The sequence below is a fragment of the Geotrypetes seraphini genome, chromosome 2 (genome assembly GCF_902459505.1).
Source record: "Geotrypetes seraphini chromosome 2, aGeoSer1.1, whole genome shotgun sequence".
Lineage (NCBI taxonomy): Eukaryota > Metazoa > Chordata > Amphibia > Gymnophiona > Dermophiidae > Geotrypetes > Geotrypetes seraphini.
In genome coordinates this window covers 471,345,566-471,366,238 of record NC_047085.1, presented here as the reverse complement: position 1 = coordinate 471,366,238, position 20,673 = coordinate 471,345,566, and the positions used below count along the sequence as shown (strand labels likewise).

The 20,673-nt window shown below is 41.4% G+C and overlaps 1 protein-coding gene across 11 annotated transcripts in view; it reads right to left on the bottom strand.

The window, feature by feature from the left end:
• Positions 1–20,673, bottom strand: part of KMT2C (lysine methyltransferase 2C) — an 803,286-nt gene that overhangs the window by 441,018 nt on the left and 341,595 nt on the right. For all 11 annotated transcript variants that reach the window (XM_033931655.1, XM_033931654.1, XM_033931660.1 and 8 more), the window contains exons 10-12: positions 17,508–17,680; positions 12,541–12,704; positions 3,188–3,289 (exon numbers count right to left, since the gene is read on the bottom strand). In XM_033931655.1, coding sequence (XP_033787546.1) covers positions 3,188–3,289; positions 12,541–12,704; positions 17,508–17,680 — 439 coding nt within the window. The remainder of the gene's footprint in view (positions 1–3,187; positions 3,290–12,540; positions 12,705–17,507; positions 17,681–20,673) is intronic.

Sequence of the window (20,673 nt, the reverse complement as noted above, 5' to 3'; positions counted from 1 at the left end):
TGTGACTCCGTTGTTCCAGAGCCTTCATTGGCTCCCGGTTTACTTTAGAGTTCAATTTAAATGTGCTTGTGTTGTTTTTTAAATTCTATATGGTATCTTTACTCCGCTTATTCCTTTATCTTGGAATGTTTATAGATTCTCTTTTGCAAGAGGCATACAACAATTTAAATTATCCCTTTCTTCCAGAAAAGGGATTAAAGGAGTCAAGATTTTCAGTCAATCAATGATTTTAAGTTTTCTCAACTTTAGAATTGTCTTCCGTTTCTGTTAAGGAGTTCTGGTTCATTCAATTTTTTCGTAAATCTTTAAAGACCATTTTATTTGCTAAACACTTTGAAAATTAATCTTTTTTAAATTTTGTTATTATTTCTTATGATTTTTTTAAGTTAACTATTGTTAACTTATACTGAATGATGATTCAGTATATAAAGCTAAGCTTTAGATTAGATTAGAATAACAACTAATGGACAGGCTTGATGGACCTGCCTTCATCCTCCCTGTCCCGTCAGCTTGCAACCTTGGAGTAATCTTTGACTAATCTCTCTCTCCTCTTCACAAATGCAAGGTGCTACCCCAAAATTCGGGGAATGTGAACAGTGTATGCGAACTGGATATAGTATGCCCTTCTGCCACTAGAGGTGTCTAGTAGTATGCTTTGTGAATCAGTGTGCCAACGGCCGTGCAGCTGTAGTTTTATTCTGTGCAATTTTGTGAGGTTGTGTTTTAGTGATTTGGTGGATTTCGATATGATGGCTTTTACTGAGCAAAGAATTTGCATCAAATTTTGTTTCAAACTTTAAAAAACTGCTGCAGAAATCCATCGTTTGCTCCAGGAAGCCTTTGGAGATAATGCCATGTGCCAAAGCAAAACCTATCTTTGGTATAAACGCTTCAAAGATGGACGAACATCTGTCCACGACGATGACCGTTCCGGACGACCATCAACAAGCACAACACCAGACACCATAGCAAAAGTTTGTGAGACTATCCTTGCAGATCGTAGGCAAACTATCCACGATGTTTGTAAGATAGTAGGATAGTCATAAGGGACATATCAACAAATTTTGTTGGGGAGAGTGTGGCGCAGTGGTTAAAACTACAGCCTTAGCACCCTGAGGTTGTAGATTCAAACCCATGCTGCTCCTTGTGACCCTGGGCAAGTCACTTAATCCCCCCATTGCCTCAGGTACATTAGATAGATTGTGAGCCTGCTGGCAGATAGGGAAAAATGCTTGAGTACCTGAATAAATTCATGTAAACCATTCTGAGCTCCCCTGGGAGAACGGTATAGAAAATTAAATAAATAAGTGAACATGAGACTTATTTCTGCGAAATCTGTGCCAAGACAACCAACAGGCGAACAGAAGGCCCATCGCGTTTCTGTCTGTTTGGAACTCAAACAACAAGTCAGAGATGACCCCAACTTCATCTCCCATATCATAACTGGTGATGAATCATAGGTTTACAGTTATGATCCAGAGACTAAGCAGCAGCTGTCGCAGTGGAAGTTGCCACAATCACTGCGGCTGAAAAAAGTATGTCAAGTGTGTAGCCATGTCAAGTCGATGTTGATCCTTTTTTTTTTACATTCACAGGCTTGTTCACAAGGAATTCTTACCTCCAGGTCAAACCATCAATGGTCAGTTTTACTGTGAAGGTTTTGAAGTGGTTGAGCAAGAACATTCGGAGCAAACACCCAGACAAGTGGAAAAACAAAAATTGGTTACTCCACCATGACAACGCGCACGCTCACACATCACTCGTTCAACAATTCCTGACTTCCAGAAAGATTACAGTGAATATGCACCCTCCCTATTCGCCTGACCTTGCCACCTGTGATTTTTTTCCTATTCCCCAAAATGAAATTACGACTGAAAAGGTGTTGTTTTTAACACGACTGAAGAGATCCAGGCAGAATCGCAGGAGGTCCTCAAGGCACTCACCCAAGATGACTTCCATAGATGCATAGACTCATGGGAAAAATGCTGGGATCACTGTCTCAAGGGGACTACTTCGTAGGAAATGGAAACTAGGAGTTTTGGTAAGCAATTTTTTTTTTACAATTGAATTTCCCAAACTTTTGGGTAGCACCTCATTCTACAGACTGCCAAAACCTGTTGTTTCTTTCTCTAAAATCCAACCTTTCCTTTCTGAGTGCACTAAGACCCTCATCACCTCTCACCTAGATTACTGCAACTTGCTTCCTACTGGCCTTCTACTAAGCCATCTCTCTCCCCTTCAATCTGTACAGAACTCTGCTGCTGTTAATGTTGCTATGCTCACACTATCACTCTTCTCGAGTCACTTATTGGTACCTATCCGTTTCTGCATACAGTTAAAACTCCTCTTACTGACCTACAAGTGTATTCACTCTGTAGCAACTCAGTATCTCTCCTTTCTCATCTCTCCTTTTACTCCTCCCCAGAACTCCACTGATCGAATAAGTCTCTCTTATCTGTACTCATCTCCTCTATGGCCATCTCCAAACTCTGTCCCTTTTATTTTGTTGCACTGTATGCCTGGAACAAACTGCCTTACTCATTATGTCAAGCTCTGTCTCTGGCAGTATTCAAATCCATGCTCAAAGCCCACTTTTGAAGCTGTTTTCAATTCCTATCTCCACCCCATCTGCTAGCACCCATCTGACTTTCATTCCCTCTGTAATTCCCCATCTGAGCACTGTGTAATAGATGCACCTTTTTGTTCAGTTTGTCTGTCATAACTAGATTGTAAGCTCTTTCAAGCAAGGACTACCTATTCCACTGGTGTACAGTGCTGCATATACCTAGTAGAAACAATAAATAGTAGTAGTACCACAATTTTCAAAACTGTATTATCCTGGATAACAAAATGGTTAACATTTGGATTTAACTAATCAAACACTTCACTTTCAGAAAGCAACCAACCACTTGAGAATCTCTGGACTTAACTTTGAAGGAGAAAGTGCTTTCAGACTGTTCTGTTAACAGTTTTATGCTATTCAATGGGACTGTGGGGTTTTTTTTGTGTCTCTATAGATTTTATCTAGCACTCCTGAAGCAGGCAATATAGCTGATATATGGCACATGTCAGGACTTTTTTTATGTGTGTGCCTTTTAAAGTGTGTTAATAAAGGCGTTTTAGTGGGTTCCTTATTGTTCTCTGGTCACTTGTTGTTTCTGCTATTGTTTTTATGACATTTTCTTACCATTTTGGCTGTTTTGAACTGTTGATTCTGGACTAAGGCCATCATCAATAAGTGCTCGTTCATGGAATGTAATTTTCTCACTTGCATCAACTTCCATGTCATCTGTATACATTTAAAAGGAAAAGGCCCATTAATTATTTTTAACATTAATCTGCTTTTCTCTAAAAGAAAAGGACTTGTATATCAGTTAATAATAACTTTATTTTTATATACCACCATACCACAAACAGTTCTAAGTGGTTTAAAAAGGAAAGAGACTGTATACAGACAGCGACTTTACAGAGAACTTTCAAAATTACATTGGCAAGCTAAGTTTAGTCAGGTTTATCTGGAAGTGTTTTGGAAGTAGATCAGGTTGAAGTGGGGTCAGAGATAAGTTTTTATTGACTTTCTAAACGTTTGGTACGAAAGTGCATTTGAGATGAAGTTGGTAAAACATTTGCTCCATTTGCCTGCTTGGAATGATAGTGTTCTATAGAGGCATCTCTTGTAGGTGCAGCCCTTTAGGGATGGAAAAGCGAACAAGTAGGTACTGCATGTATTAGTTGTGCCTGGGAATTTGAATTGGTGAGACAGATAGGATGGGGATGAACCTGTCATGGTTTTGAAGCAAAGGCAAGCAAACTTAAAAATGACTCTTGCTTCCACAAGCAGCCAGTGTAGTTTTTTGTAATATGTGCTTACATGGTCTGATTTCTTGAGACCATAAATGAGATGGACTGCAGCATTTTGGATGACTCTGTCATTTGATGGTTTTTTTGAGAGATCCCAAGTATATAATATTGCAGTAGTCTAAGGCATGGTGGAGGAAACTACCATTCTAGGATTTAAGGGAAAATTGGACGCACATCTTCTTGCAGGACACATTGAGGGATACGAGTGACTAATGTATGCACCAGGGTACGCATGGCTGAGCCTCCGAGTGTGCGGATCACCGGACTGGATGGACCCCAGATCTGATCCGGTGCAGGCATTTCTTATGTTCTTAACCCTGTCCTGGAGGACCACCAGGACAATCGGGTTTTCAGGATATCCTTAATGAATATGCATGGAACAGATTTGAATGCCTCTCACTTCCATTATATGCAAATCTCTCTCATGCATATTCATTAGGGCTAGCCTGAAAACCCGATTGGCCCGGTGGTCCTCCAGGACAGGGTTGGGAACCACTGGTCTAAGGTACTGAAGATCAGGGATTGAACCAGCAGTTGAAAGGAAAATAAATTGAAGTATTGTTTAATGGTGCGAAGTTTCCATAGAGTGAGAAAGCATTTTTTGACTTGAGCATTAGTGTGATCTTCAAACATCAGGTTTCGGTTCAGGGTGATGCCAAGGATTTTGGTTGTGGGATTAATTGGGTAATCTGATCCATTTAGTCTCAAGGAGGTGTTCAAGATCTTGTTATTGGGACTTGCCAAGAAGATCTTGGGTTTTTTGGGATTCAGTTTTAGTTTGGAGTGCATAGTCCAATGTTCTACCTTGGTAAGGACGGATGAGATGAATTGGTCTGTCTCTTGGGTCAATGAGGTTAAGGGAATAATAATTGTTATATCATCCACGTATAAGTACGATTTCAGTTTTAAATCAGATAGCATATTTCCCAGTAACACCATGAAGATATTAAAAAGTGAGGGGGAGAGTGGGGAGCCCTGTGGTACTCCGCAGGGATTGGACCAAGCTTGAGAGTAGGTTCCTTCGCTGTAGACCTGATATGTACGTTTTTTTAGGAAACCCGTGAACCAATTTAGTACCTGTCCGGAAATGCCAATGGAATCAAGGTACCTAAGCAGGAGGTCATGATCAACAAGGTCGAAGGCACTGCTCAGGTCGAACTGCAGTACCAGTGCACTTTTTTCCCGGGAAAACAAATGGAAAAGATGGTCAGTCATGAAGGCGAAAACTGTTTCAGTGCTGTAATTTGTTCGGAAGCCAGATTGAGAATCGTGTACAATGTTAAAACTTCTCTAAATATTCCGTGAGGTCGATGTTAACCAGACCTTCCATTAGTTTAAGAAAGAATGGTATGTTGGCAATGGGTCTATAGTTGGCTGTCAAGGAAACAGACTCCTTTGGGTTTTTGATAATAGGAATCACGAGGATATGACCAAGTTCCTCCGGGAATTTACCGGTACGCATGCATGATGAAACCCAGTTAAAAAGTTCAGCCTTGAAGGAGATAGGAGCTGTTTTCATAATAGTCGGTGGGCAGTTGTCCAATAGGCAATTGGATTTTACATATTTTGAGTAAAGCTTGAGGAAGTGGCTCCAGTCTGGGTTTTTAAAGTGATTCCAGATCACTTTGAAAACCCAGTTACTGAATTATCTATTTAACTAGATTCCTGTTAGGGCCAAAACAGATGATGGAGTATGGAGGCAGCGTATGCAAATCTTTCTCATGAATATCCATTGTGGATCTTAGGAACCACTAACCTAGACTATATACATGTAAGTGTGACAAATATAAAATGTTCATTTATATGGCTTAAGCTATTTGGTTTCAGTTGATGCTAGGTAACTACTATTTTATAATAATAAATTGCCTCTGTGCTCAAATCCATAGCACAAAAATCAAGAAATAAAGCCACTCTTGGAAGCCTGGAATAGATTCAACTGAAGGAGTTAGAAAATTGTGCAGCAAAGATTCTGAAACTCAGAAGCATATTTGCAGAACTTGTCAGATATATTACAAATATTTTAAAAGTAGTTTACCTCTCTGATTTGAATCTGCATATAATTTGGGGGATCTCTTGGATTCTATAACCCTAAATGGCTACTGTCAGCTGGGCTGACTCAGTATGACTAATGTCATGGTCTTACTTTGTTTGCTGGAGTGAGCAAAAATGGATAATATATCAAGCATGAGAGGAAGAGTTAGTACTATAAAGGGAAGGAGGAAGAATATGTAGAGAAACTGAGAAAAGAGATTTCTACAACATCCCCAGCACAACTGGAGGGGTTGATGGAGAATGAAGACATGACTTCAGAATTCAAACAGGAACCTTCTACATAGCTGACCCAACAGACTGACACCATTGTGTAACATTTTTTGGCAAGCATGCATTCATATACTATATTGTTTGCAACATTATTTTCTTTATCATGTATGTGACTAAAACCTTGATGTTGTTCTCTAGAATAGATGTGATGACAACCATTCCATTTTTTAAGACTCTTATTACACTGTTTGCTTAACACTTATAAGATTAGTCATTTTACATACACAAATGATCATATGAGGAGAGACTGGAAGCCCTGAATATGTATACCCTAGAGCAGGGGTGTCAAAGTCCCTCTTCAAGGGCTGCAATCCGGTCGGGTTTTCAGGATTTCCCTAATGAATATGCATGAGATTTATTTGCATGCACTGCCTTTCATTGTATGCTAATAGATCTCATACATATTCATTGGGGAAATCCTGAAAACCCGACTGGATTGCGACCCTTGAGGAGGGACTTTGACACCTCTGCCCTAGAGGAAAGGAGGGACAGGGGAGATATGATTCAGACTTTCAAGTACTTGGAAAGGTATTTACGTAGAACAAAATCTTTTCCAGAGAAAGGAAAATGGTAAATCCAGACAGCAAAATTTGAAGCTCAGGGGTGGTAGACTCAAAAGCAATGTAAGGAAATTCTTCTTTACGCAGAGGGTGGTGGATGCCTGGAATGTGCTCCCGAGAGAGGTGGTGGAGAGGAAAATGGTGACGGTTCAAAAAAGCGTGGGATGAACACAGAGTATCTAGAATCAGAAAATAATAGTAAATATTGAAGAACTAAGGCCAGTACTGGGCAGACTTGCACGGTCTATGTCTGTATATGGCCGTTTGTTTGAGGATGGGCTGGAGAAGGCTTCAATGGCTTGGATGGTGTAGATGGGCTGTAGTGAGCTTTTACAGGGACTTCAGTAGTTGAACCTAAGCACAGTACCGGGCAGAGCTTTGGATTGTTGCCCAGGAATAGCTAAGAAGAAGAAGAAAAAAAATTTAAATTGAATCAGGTTGGGCAGACTGGATGGATCATTCGGGTCTTTATCTGCCGTCATCTACTATGTTACTATGTTTATATTCAAAGTGCTAACTCTAAATAGTATTAGGTTTTACAAATAATAGAAATTACATATAAGTAATGAACAAGTTATTTTTGATAACAATTATTTTCTAATTATTAGCATTTAAGATGAAAATCTGAATTAGATCCTAAATATTTAATAAACCACTGGAAACAAAATACAAATACTATATGAGTTCAATGTAACTCAGTTCTATTTAAAAAAAACACAAAAAACTCTTTAAAAACTGAAATTATTAAAGGCTTAGAACATAATAGGTCTTATACACAAGCTGTTACCATTTGTCACATAGTTACAGAAAGATAAAACCTTTACAGAACACCAAGCTAAACCACTAAAGGTTTTCTTTAATTCAGGGAGTAGTTTTATGCAAAACAAATTTTAAAAAAAACCAAAAAAAACCCTCTTAATATACATCTATGCACACAAGAGTACAATATCAGAAAAGGAAAAAGGAAATGTACAGCGTCAGCATCTATGAGACAAACATGGTTATTTTTATTACATAGGATTTTTTGGACCCCAGTTCGATTACAAAAAATAGATAATTCTAAATCTAATAGATGCTGGCATTGTCATATTAATATAGGGACTTTGGATCATCTGTTATATTTTTGTCCACTGATACTTAGTTTCTGGAAGTCAATTTGGGAACAAATAAATCTCATTCTTGGGTCATCTTTCCCCTTATCCTTTGAGGCTATAATTTATGGTATATTATTTCATGTTAAGCCTACTTTAGACTTTAGTCGCCTTTTCCTGATCATGACAGGAATAGGTGTTCAACTGATCACACATAATTGGAAGGACTATAACAGGATTAATTATACTTTTTGGTGGGTAAATGTGTGTACCATATACAAGTATGCAAGAATGATGGCGGAACGTTTGGGGACAGCTGTAGCCCGCCGCGGCCGAGCACGGAGACGGGCCAAAGTTTTTTTCAACTTCAGAGACGCTGCAACGGCTCCTCTCACGAGCCGCTCCTGCGTCGGAGAAGGCGGCGATTGTCAGAGGAGCCGCCGGGAAGTTAGACTGCTGGAGGCTCGGGCTGTTAGGTCCGTGCAGGCTCCTCTCGCGATTAATGGAGGGAGAGGGAATGCTGCGGCTGCTGCACAGGGAAGTAGGGAAGGAGATAGGGAAAAAGGGACCGGTCTGATGTCGCCCTCGCCTTGTTTTGCTGAAAAATCCACCACCCTCGGCAGCGATTCAGAAACATTCCGCCGGGGGGAGGGGGGGAGAACCGCGGCAGATTGAAAGCAGAAAGGGGAGCCACGGCCAATGTTCCTGAATCACAGCTGAGGCCAGCGGATTTTTCAGTGAGACAGAAGGTGAAGGCAATATCGGAATGGAATGGAGAGAGGAGTGAGAACATGTTGGGCCGAGTAAATTCCCTGGACTAACTTTTTTTTATTTTTATAAAGTGCAAAGGGGGAGAGTATTAAAAGAAGTGCCAGACTGGGCATGGGGGACAGCTTATGGGGCCAGGAACAGAGGAGAGAGAGAGATGGTAGGTAATGGTCTGAAGGGAGAGAAGCTGGATTTGGGGAAAGAGATACTTGAAGGGAGGACTATTGGGGAGAGATGGTGGACCTGGGGGAGGGAAGTTGGACCTAGGGATGGAAGGGAGGGAGAAATGTTAGGTCTGGGGGTGGAAAGGGGAGAGAGATGCAGCATCTCTTTTTTTCCCTCCATCTTATTGTTCAGCATCAAGGAGGGAAGGAAGAAGAACAACAGAAAATGGAGGAAAGAAGAATCCATGGGAGGGCAGAGAGCTGGGATAAGAAGATGCTAGGGGATGAAGAGAAAGGGACAGGGAGATATAGCCTGACCAGTGGAGAGGGTATTCTGAAAGTGGTGAGCCATTTGTATGAGGTCAAAAGGGAAATGACAAGATGAATGAGAGTATGGAGAGAAACAGAAAGAAACACAGACATATATTCTACTGCCAGAGGGAGGAAGAGAGACAGAAAGAAAAGAAGAAAGACACAGGGACAGCGAGAGACACAGAAAGACAGACAGACAAAGGGGGCCAGGGACAGAGACAGACAGAAAGAAAGACAGCAGGACAGAGAGAGAGAGATGGAAATAAAGACAGACAGACAGACATATATTCTAGCACCCGTCAATGTAACGGGCTAAAATACTAGTTGTATTAATAATTAAGATGAGGATGGGAGTAAATGATTGTTTAATGTAATAATTGTATAGTTATTAGTGTGTTCTATGCAGTATTTATGATTTACCAATTGTATTGCACTATCAAAGTTTGAAAATCGATAAAGATTTTAAACAAAAAAAAAAAAAAGAAAGAAAGAGAAGGAAATATTATGTCTTATCTGATCATTTTCTTTCCTTTAGTCAAAGCAGATGAAGCCAGACAAGTGGGTTATGACCTTCATCAGCAGGCGGAGATAGAGAACACAAAAGCTGAGCTCTGTCATATATAGGATGGTAAGCTTCCTGGTAAGCCAGTACTTCTTGTAACAAAGTAGCTGGACAAATATGAAGATCAAGTCAACCAAGAAATCCCTCCTTACAGCTTCGCAAGCCGACATTCAGTCAAATCAAACCAGCCCGTAGAACCAATCCTGATGGAGCAAAAGGAGAATCTAAAGAAAAAACATAAAAAGGCAGGACACTGGATTCATCTGACTAGAGGAAAGAAAATTATCTGGTAAGATATAATTTTTCCTTCCTTGTCATCAGCATCCGATGAATCCAGAGACAAGTAGGATGTAGAAGAGCAGTCCTCAGGAGGGCAGGACAGTGAACAGAATATAGAAAGAAGAAGTAAACAAGCCAAGTGGTCTTCCATTCCCCAACTGAACTGAAGGATGGGCCAAAGTGGAGCTGCCATCTCCAAGAAACAACACAAGGACCACCCAAACAAAGGAGCTCTACCCCACCGAAATTATAACCAGAAACTGTGCACCAAGTCTCCAAAGAGCAAGACCTGTTCCACTCAATGCAAAGACCTAAACTGCTAGGACAAACCTGCCAAAGTTCAGTGTCAAACAAAATGAACCAGAGCCACCAAAGCACCCAAAGGAGTCAAGGGAGCATACTCCATGATGCAAAGGACAAGCAGTATCCAAAGCATAGGTGGACATCCGGGAAGAAGACACACATGACCCACTAGGGATGGAGATGCGCCAAAGATATGCACTCGACAGCAAAAGGTGGCGCTTCCCTTGGCAGCCAGTCAGACAATGGGTTCTGCTTGATGACAGAAATGGAGATGTGCATGGCAGTCCAAAACATGGCTGCGCTCAACAGCCAGTGACCAAGCTATGTGCTACGATGGAGTCACACAAAGTTTCAAGTGGTGGATCAGTGTATGACATAAAACAATGGAGCAGCACATAGCAAGCAACTCAATGGATCTACTTGTAGAGCCGCACTCAACATTCAGAAATGGAGCCACACTCAATAGCCAGAGACGAAGCCATGTCCGAACAGGCAGCTAGAGCCACACTCTACAACTGCAATATGTATACTTTGGACGAAAGGCAGGAGAGGGGAGATATGAGAGAGACAGTTTAAATATCTACATGGCATAAATGCACAAGGCAAGTCTTTCATTTGAAAGGAAGCTCCAGAATGAGAGGACATAGGATGAAGTTAAGAGGTGACAAGCACAGGAATAATCTAAGGTAATCCTTTTTCCTTTTTTTACAGAAAGGGTGGTAGATAGGTGGAATAGTCTCTCAGTAGAAGTGGTGGAGACAAAGACTGGGTCTGAAGTCAAGAAAGCATGGTACAGGAACGTAGAATCTCTTAAGGCGAGGAAGAGAAGGTGGATGCTGCTGATGAGCAGGCTGGATGGGACATTTAGCATTTATCTGCCATCATGTTCTTATATTTCGTTACATCTAGAGATGGAGCCATGCCAAACATGCAGCTAGAGCTGGAGCTGTGCTCTGCATACAAGAGCAGGAGCCATGCCAAACAGGCAGCTGGAACTATGTTCTACATACAAGAGATGGAGCCGTACCAAACAGGTATCTGGAGCTGTGCTCTACATCCAGGAGATAAAGACATGCCATACAGGGAACAGGGAGCAGGAGCCATGCACTACATCAGGGTGGAGATGTGCCAAACAGGCAGCTGGAGCCGTGCTCTATATTCATGAGATAGAGCCATGCCAACAGGAGCCATACCAAACAGGCAACTGGAGTCGTGCTTTATATCCATAGATAGAACTAAACCAAATAGGCAGTTAGAGATGTGCTTTATATTCATAGATAGAACCATACTGAACAGGCAGGTGGTGCCACGCTCTACATCCAGAGATGGAGCCATGCTGAACAGAGAAGGAACCATGCCAAATAGCCAAGTACAGCTGTGTTCCACCCCTATAGAAGGATTCATACTTAACAGCCAGGAGGAGCCACTCTTTACATCAAGAGGTAAATCCACGTGGAACAGCCAGGTTAGTAGAACCTTATTGAGGGGTGCGTTGGGACACGGAAGAGAGGAGGAGGTTCGTGTTTGGACCGGAAGGGAGGAAGAAGGGGCACGTTGGCACAAGAAGGGAGAAGCAGGGTCGTGTTGGGACACAGAAGGAAGGGAGGGAGCACAAACTTCAGACAAAGGATGGAAGGAAGGAAGAAAGGAGGGAGAGAGGGAGCATGAACTTGGGAGATAGAATGGAACAATGGAGGAAGTGAGGGAAAGAGATGCTGAGGTGGGGAAGGGAATAGAAAGGGATAATTGTTGGTGATTGTTGGCCTGAGAGGGAAAGAGAGACAGGGCACATGGGGAAATGAAAAAAAGATGTGAATTGTTGGGCATAGGGAGGGAGAAAGAAATATTGGACATGGTGGGGAAGAAGCCTGAGGTACAGATGCATGGGAAAGAGAGGGATGTGTTGGATGAGGTGGTGGAGAGGGAACAGTGAGACGGATGAAGAACAAAAGTAAGCGTAAACCTCCTATCTATTCTTTCTATTTAAACTACAGTACTTTGTCTTGCGGACTGTTTCTTGGATCCTGTACAGTACACAGTCTATAAAAACATTAAAGTTACTTACAAATTCAACTTAGGAATGGTTTAAAAAAATGGACCTTGTTCTTAACCCAGGGACTGCCTGCATAAGCATCATACTATATATATTTTTACAAAAGAATCTGACTTTAGCACAACCTTTTGTAAAATAATTATGGGACTGTGAATGTTTTGACTTAAACATTTTAGCTCCTCCCTCAACAACTAAATATAGAATGGGCTTTTTAATAATGCAAGTTGTTCCACTTTATAATCAAATCATTTATAAAAACATTTACCTGTGCCAGACTGTGAAACCAGATCAGTTACCTCCATCCCATCACAAGGCTTCATTTGATCCCTTTCCCCATGTACTTGTTTGCAAAGAGTGCAGATATAGTTGTCTTTTTGTTGTGAATCCAATTCATTTTCTGTACTTTTGTCACACTCTATGTGAAACCACCTGAGAATGGAATTATGAATCTACATTTAAATTACACAAATTATATATTGTTATCTTAATTGCTACAATTTCTCATAAATATAAAAATCAGAGGCTATATAAAGACTGATATTAAATGGAGACTGGGAGCTTTATAGTTTTTCAAACATGAAATATGATTGCAGAAAAATCCAGAGTTCCTCTAGCCTGCCTGTTAAAATGTTATACAAATGATTTGATCTCCAGCTCACTGATGCTTGGATTTTAGGATATCCCCAATGCCTATTCATGAAAAGTATGGTATCTGAATGCATTGTCTTCCATATATACAAATATGTTTTAGGCAAATTCATAGGGATATCCTGAAAACTAGACTAGCTAGGGGTGACCCTAAGAATAAAATAATAATAATAAACTGATTTGAATACCACTGCTTTAGTTTTCCTCTCACATCTTCAAGGCTGAAAACCTTTTCAGCCATATTCTATAAACGGCATCCCGATTGTAGGTGGCAGTAGGTGTCCTCCCGCTGTCTAACCAGCCAATCAGGATACACGTTTAAAAAAAAAACACCTAAAAAAAAACCCCACTCCGAGGCAGGCCGCCTACATGCAGGCGTAAGGATGCTTAAGCTTGCCCAAGGCTAGGCGTGGTTTGTCTTAATTTTCCTCTAAATAATTTTAGTATATGCTTTTTTGTTCTTGTTTTTACAGTATTAGTAACTGCAGAACATTAATTTCCTGAAGAAGCTCTCCATATAGGGTCAGAGCGAAATGGATATCTTCCGTCGTATTACATTTAGACCAGGTGTGTCCAACCTTTTGGCTTCCCTGGGCCGAAAAAAATGTTTCTGGGGCCGCACAAATATGCAAACGCTGCAGCAAGACAGAGGAGGGAGTCGGCAAGACTGTAAACACCCAGGGGCAGCAGAGGAAAACACTGCATCGCCCTCGACCGGGGCCACACAAAATACTTCACGGGGCCGCAGGTTGGACACCCATGATCTAGATGGATGGACAATATAACATGTTCCAGTATCACATTTTGGTGATTAGGTAAAAATCTACACCAGAGTTAAGTACTATATAAAACTCTGTAGCAGTCTCCAATAGGGGCAAAAAAAGTATATAGGCTACTTTTGGAGGTGCCCATAGAGTCAATATATCAGTAAGTTTAAATTAAAAAAATTTTAAAAATAAATAAAAAAGCTTTAAAATTTAAAATAAGAGAGGCATTTTTGGACCGATGATAGCCTACATGCAGGTTATTAGCCAAGACTAGTTCTAACAGCAAATAACTGCGGGCCCTTGAGATCCAAAGTCTCAAATATTATTTTTATTAAAGATAAGTTAAACAAGCTAGTTTGAGCATTAGCCTATTATTAGAAGGATAGATACTGTTATTGAGAAAGACATGGGGGAAGCCACTGCTTGCCCTAGATCGGTAGCATGGAATATTGCTGCTCCTTGGGTTTTGGCCAGGTACTAGGGACCTGGATTGGCCACCATGAGAATGGGCTACTGGGCTTGATGGACCATTGGTCTGACCCAGAAAGGCTATTCTTAAAGCAGCCAACCCCCTGAAAAAAGACTTTATCCACACAGTCTATGATTTCCCATAGCCAGAGCTATCTCCATAGGAAACCTCTGAAGCACAAAGATGTGAAAAGCAAAAAAATACCGAGTAGAAGAAAAATGAAACATGAGCAGAAAAGACTAGCCCTTTACTGTCTCGCTTGTTGGAAAATAACTGGTGACCAGAGGGCAGTTCTGAGGTTAAGAGAGGAGGGTCAGAAAAATTATATAAATGAGGCTTTCAACAAGGAGTCTCGCAACACTTGTCTAGGAATAGAGCAGGATTGTACATGAATTATCAATCTGTATTTCCAGTTTTATAAAGAGGGACTACATCTTCTCTTCCCTAGTTCTTCAGAACCACTTCCTTCTCTAAACAGAATATGTGGAGCTTCCTTAGTATTCTAAGAGCTAGTCTATTAGTCCCACTGCTTTGTTATTTTCAATTTTGCTAGTTCCTTACAAACTTTCTCTTCTGTAAAAGGAGCAATACCTGTTACTCTACTATATGGGTGCGCTTGCAGACCATTGGTGTTCCGTGCCTAATCTGTACTTTGGTAAACAATGTGTTCATTTCCTCCCTAGTCTCCACATATTCCCATTTACGTCTATCTTATCAACCCACCTTTGTACATTCCTTTTTCATTAATATGGCTGAAATATTCTTGCACTTTTTTTTGGTCTTTTTTCAACATCAAGTGTGTAGACCAAAGGACTCAGGCACTGCACACTGCAAATAAAATCAATATAAAAAGCTTATCCTTCCGGCTTCCTGATGTAGCTTAGCGAAACACAGACTGTGTTGGAGCCGTGAACTGACCTTTTCAGATAAGTGGTCTACTGTTAAACAGCTTTTGTTAAGCCATAACATTTGCCACTCCAGTAGAAGCAAGAATCCTTGCTCCATGCAATGTGTTATGATTAAAATCCAATCACCTTTCCAGCGATGTTGTACCGCTGCTGTGGCGCCTTGCTGAAGAGCTTATGAGCACATTTAAATGTTTAAAAGCCTTTAAATGTTATATGATTATATTATTTGAGAAACTTATCCAGTATTGATGAGAGGGGGGGGGGTCTTTTGTGTTTTGTTCTATTTTGAAAGTACTGCCCCCTTGAGTGGACTATAATTTAAAATCCCCGGTCTGTTTGGATCATACATCCATCTTTAGCATTAACTTTTAACATTCAACTTTCTTCCATTTTTCTGCTTTCTTCTCAAAATCTATTTTCCATGTTTTCCCTTCCCACCTATCCATGTGTACCATCTCCTCCTTCTTTCTTCTCCCCTATTCCCATCTATCCATAAGAAGCATTTCTTCTTATCTCTTCCCTGCCACAATCCTGTGCACCATCTCCTCCCTCTCTCTCCCCTTCCCCTCCATCCCTGTGCACCATTTCATCCCTCTCTCATGATCAGACAACTCTGTCTTCCCCCTTATATGGTCTGGCATCTTTCTCCTCTCCTATGGTGTGGCATCTCTTTCCTTCCCTCCCTCTTCCCAAGGTCTAACATCTCTCTCCTTCTCTCCTCTATTTTCTGCGGTCTGGCATCTCTCCTTCCTGCAGTCTGGCATCTCTCTCTCCCCTCCTTCCCTTCCACTCTGCGGTCTGGCATCTTTCTCTCTCTCCTTCCCATTCCAGTGGTCTGGCATCTCTCTCTTCCCCATGCATCTCTCTACCTCACTCCTCTTGCAACACCACGTTCAATAATTCTCTCTCCCTCCCTTCTCTCTGCCCAACAATTATTTTTTTTCATCTCCTCATGTCCACCATTTATCTATCTCTCTCTCAGACACCCAATTCTCCCTTTCTATTTCTTCCCTCACCTCAGCGTCTCTTTCCCTCACTCTCTCCCACCTTCCATTCTATGGCTCTCTCCTTCCCTCCATTCTATGTCCCAAGTTCATGCTCCCTTCATTCCTTCCTCCTATTATTTGTCTGGTTTGTGCTCCCTCTTTCTTGAGTCCCAACACGCCCCTCTCCCTCCCTCCATTGTGTGCCTCAACTAGGTGCCACCCTCCAGCGGGTGTCTTATGTTTTCATTGCCGCCCCCTCTTCTTCACTGCCGCAGTGTGCACAAAGCCGAAGGCGGCTGCTCCTACACGCGTCCTGCGCCTGATCCAGAAGCCTTCTCTCTGATGTCACATCAAAGGGAATGCTTCTGGATGAGGCACAGGATACGCAAGGAGCCGCTGCCTGCGGCTTTGCGCACACTGCAGAAATGAGGAGGAGGGAGCCGGCCAGAAGATAAAACACCCAGGGGAAGCAATGAAAACACCACATTGCACTGCGGGCCGCATAAAATGGCCAGGTGGGCCGGATTCACCTCCGAAGGCCTTGTGTTTGATACCTGCGCTTTAGGGAGGTCAGCCTGATCAAGGCTGTTCCAAAGAGTATTCAAATACAAAAAAATTGTAAAGCCTTCCACAGATCTGCACCTTTCTATAACATTATCCCAGACTACTTTCAGTAACTTTTGCATTTCACTTCCTTAGATCTTCTTCAAATTCACCTCATAGAATAAAAACAACTTGATCCTACATCCAAAAACATTCAAAACAGCTCAACTACTGTGAATAGTTGCACAGGAAGGGTCTATTTAACTTAATCTTCAGCTTGATTAAGGTAATCTCTAGAAGAAACCTGGATTGGATTTGCTATGACCAAAGGTATAACAGCTTATGTAATAAATAATTTTACCTTTCTTATTCCTAATTACTTTTTCAATATTTCTACAATGCTCTTTCATACTGAAAGTGTCAAATATGTTGTGTAGACAGTGGCTTAGAAAAGGTAAGAAGCGCCCCCCCACCCCAACTCCTCTTTCCAACACTCATAGAATTCCTATGAGTGTAGGAGCAGCATTGGCGCATTTAACGTTACGGGCCATGGTAGAAACCCTTCTACCCAATGTTGTCCCTTAAATAACCCCCTCCAAGCTGTCCTCAAATCACTGTTCTTCCAAACTTATGCTTAAGTTACAGTATTGTCATTTGTCTGTCCAATGTAATCCACTGTGAATGTTAGCTTGTAATCCATTCTGAGCTACTGGGAGGATGGGATAGAAATCGAATTAAATAAATAAATAAATACTGCGGCTTAGTGAAAGAGGGCCAATTTACAGAGTAAATTACTTTCAGAATTGAAATAATTGACCCCAATGTATTTATGTAAAGTTTTCTAAATATTAGTTATTTGCTTATTGCATTCTGTGAGTTATACATTGAATTAAAAAGGTTTTAATTCTTACCTTTTGCACATTTGACAACATAACATGGTTTTCTGCAAGCCAGGGGGGTATGATTTTCCACACAGAGAACAAATTAAGTTGTCTTGCTGTTTATAACAACTGTCACATAGTAAACAGTTATGGTGCCACTGAAAACTGGTTCGGGTACCACACTCTGCACAAACTCTACAATTCTAGAAAAAAATAAAATGTTCACAATTAATTATGGAAACTGCCAGATAAGTTACATGATTGTACTAATTCCTTACAACATGAAAGCACAATTACTTACCTTTAACAGGTGTTATCCAGGGACAGCAGGTAGCATATTCTCACATGTGGGTGACATCATCCACGAAGCCAGTATGGACAGTTCAAAAGTGTAGTAAAGTATAATCCTGTTATAATGGACTTCAAGGGACCTGGAAAACGGTCCGTTATATCCAGAGTCCGTTATATCCAGAGTTGCATTTTTTAAAAACATTATTTAGGGCAACTTGAAATAGCGTAAATAAATGAAGAACAGTCACTGCACAAGCATATCAGCAACAGAGCTGTTAGGATGGGAGGACATAAGAGAAGTGGAAAGACAGTGGTCTAAGCTGAAAGGAGCGATAAAAATGGCTACGGACCTTTATGTGAAGAAAATCAATAAAAACAAGAGAAAAAGGAAGCCAATATGGTTCTCCAACCTAGTGGCTGAGAAAATAAAGGCGAAAGAGTTGGCGTTCGTGAAATATAAAAAAAACCAAGAAGAGGAGAGTAGAAAGGACTACAAGGTGAAACTGAAAGAAGCCAAGAGAGAGATACGTCTGGCGAAAGCACAGGCGGAAGAACAAATGGCTAAAAATGTAAAAAAGGGAGACAAAATTTTTTTCAGATATATTAGTGAAAGGAGGAAGATGAAAAATGGAATTGCTAGGATAAAAGATGCTGGGAACCAATATGTGGATGAGGAGAAAGCAAATGTGCTAAACAAATACTTCTGTTCTGTGTTCACAGAAGAAAATCCTGGAGAAGGACAGAGATTGTCTAGCAAAGTTACACGAGGAAATGGAGTAGATTCTGCGTCGTTCACGGAGGAGGGTGTTTAAGAGCAACTTGAAAAACTGAAGGTGTACAAAGCAATGGGATCAGACGGGATCCATCCCAGGATACTAAGGGAGCTCAGAGAGGTTCTGGCGAGTCCTATTAAAGACTTGTTCAACAAATCTCTGGAGACGGGAGTGATTCCTGGGGATTGGAGGAGAGTGGATGTGGTCCCTATTCATAAAAGTGATCACAGGGATGAAGCAGGAAACTACAGGCTGGTGAGCCTCACTTCAGTTGTTGGTAAAATAATGGAAGTGTTGCTGAAAGAAAGGATAGTGTACTTCCTTGAATCTAATGGGTTACAGGATCCGAGGCAAAATGGCTTTACAAAAGGTAAATCGTGCCAAACGAACCTGATTGAATTTTTTGATTGGGTGACCAGAGAGCTGGATCGAGGACATATGCTAGATGTAATTTACTTGGATTTCAGCAAAGCCTTTGATACAGTTCCTCATAGGAGGTTGCTGAACAAACTTGAAGGGCTGAAGTTAGGACCCAAAGTGGTGAACTGGGTCAGAAATTGGCTGTTGGACAGACGCCAGAGGGTGGTGGTTAATGGAAGTCGCTCGAAGGAAGGAAAGGTGAGTAGTAGAGTCCCTCAGGGATCGGTGCTGGGGCCAATCCTGTTCAATATGTTTGTGAGTGACATTGCTGAAGGGTTAGAAGGAAAAGTGTGCCTTTTTGCAGATGATACCAAGATTTGTAACAGAGTAGACACCGAAGAGGGAGTGGAAAATATGAAAAAGGATCTGCAAAAGTTAGAGGAATGTTCTAATGCCTGGCAACTAAAATTCAATGCAAAGAAATGCAGAGTAATGCATTTGGGGATTAATAATAGGAAAGAACCGTATATGCTGGGAGGAGAGAAGTTGATATGCACGGACGGGGAGAGGGACCTTGGGGTGATAGTGTCCGAAGATCTAAAGGCGAAAAAACAGTGTGACAAGGCAGTGGCTGCTGCCAGAAGGATGCTGGGTTGTATAAAGAGAGGCATAGTCAGTAGAAGGAAGAAGGTATTGATGCCCCTATACAGGTCATTGGTAAGGCCCCACTTGGAGTATTGTGTTCAGTTTTGGAGAACGTATCTGGCGAAGGACATAAGAAGACTTGAGGCGGTCCAGAGGAGGGCGACGAAAATGATAGGAGGCTTGCGCCAGAAGACGTATAAGGAGAGACTGGAAGCCCTGAATATGTATACCCTAGAGGAAAGGAGAGACAGGGGAGACATGATTCAGACGTTCAAATACTTGAAGGATATTTATGTAGAACAAAATCTTTTCCAGAGAAAGGAAAATGGTAAAACCAGAGGACATAATTTGAGGTTGAGGGGTGGTAGATTCAGGGACAATGTTACGAAATTCTACTTTACGGAGAGGGTAGTGGATGCCTGGAATGCGCTCCCGAGAGAGGTGCTGGAGAGTAAAACTGTGACTGAGTTCAAAGAAGAGTGGGATGAACACAGAGGATTTAGAATCAGAAAATAATATTAAATATTGAACTAAGGCCAGTACTGGGCAGACTTGCACGGTCTGTGTCTGTATATGGCCGTTTGGTGGAGGATGGGCTGGGGAGGGTTTCAATGTCTGGGAGGGTGTAGATGGGCTGGAGTAAGTCTTAACAGAGATTTCGGCAGTTGGAACCCAAGCACAGTACAGGGTAAAGCTTTGGATTCTTGCCCAGAAATAGCTAAGAAGAAAAAAATTTAAAAAAATTTAAATTGAATCAGGTTGGGCAGACTGGATGGACCATTCGGGGTCTTTATCTGCCGCCATCTACTATGTTACTATGTATGTAACATCAATAACAAAACTCAACAAAACATTGGTATGGTATGAAATGATTGCAAACCAGAACACTGTACTGGAAAGAAAAATACTCTTGTCATTTTTTTTCTGGGCTGCATTTTGATACTATATCACTGGAATGCCACATGCCTTGTAGGCGGAGCCTGCATGTCCGTTATAGCCGAATAAAACTACAGCTAAAAGCGGCTCTGGGGACCAAAATAGTTGTCCATTATATCCGAAAGTCCGTTATATGCAAGTCCGTTATATCCGATGATTTTCTGTATGTTTATAATGGCGCTCAGCCGGGA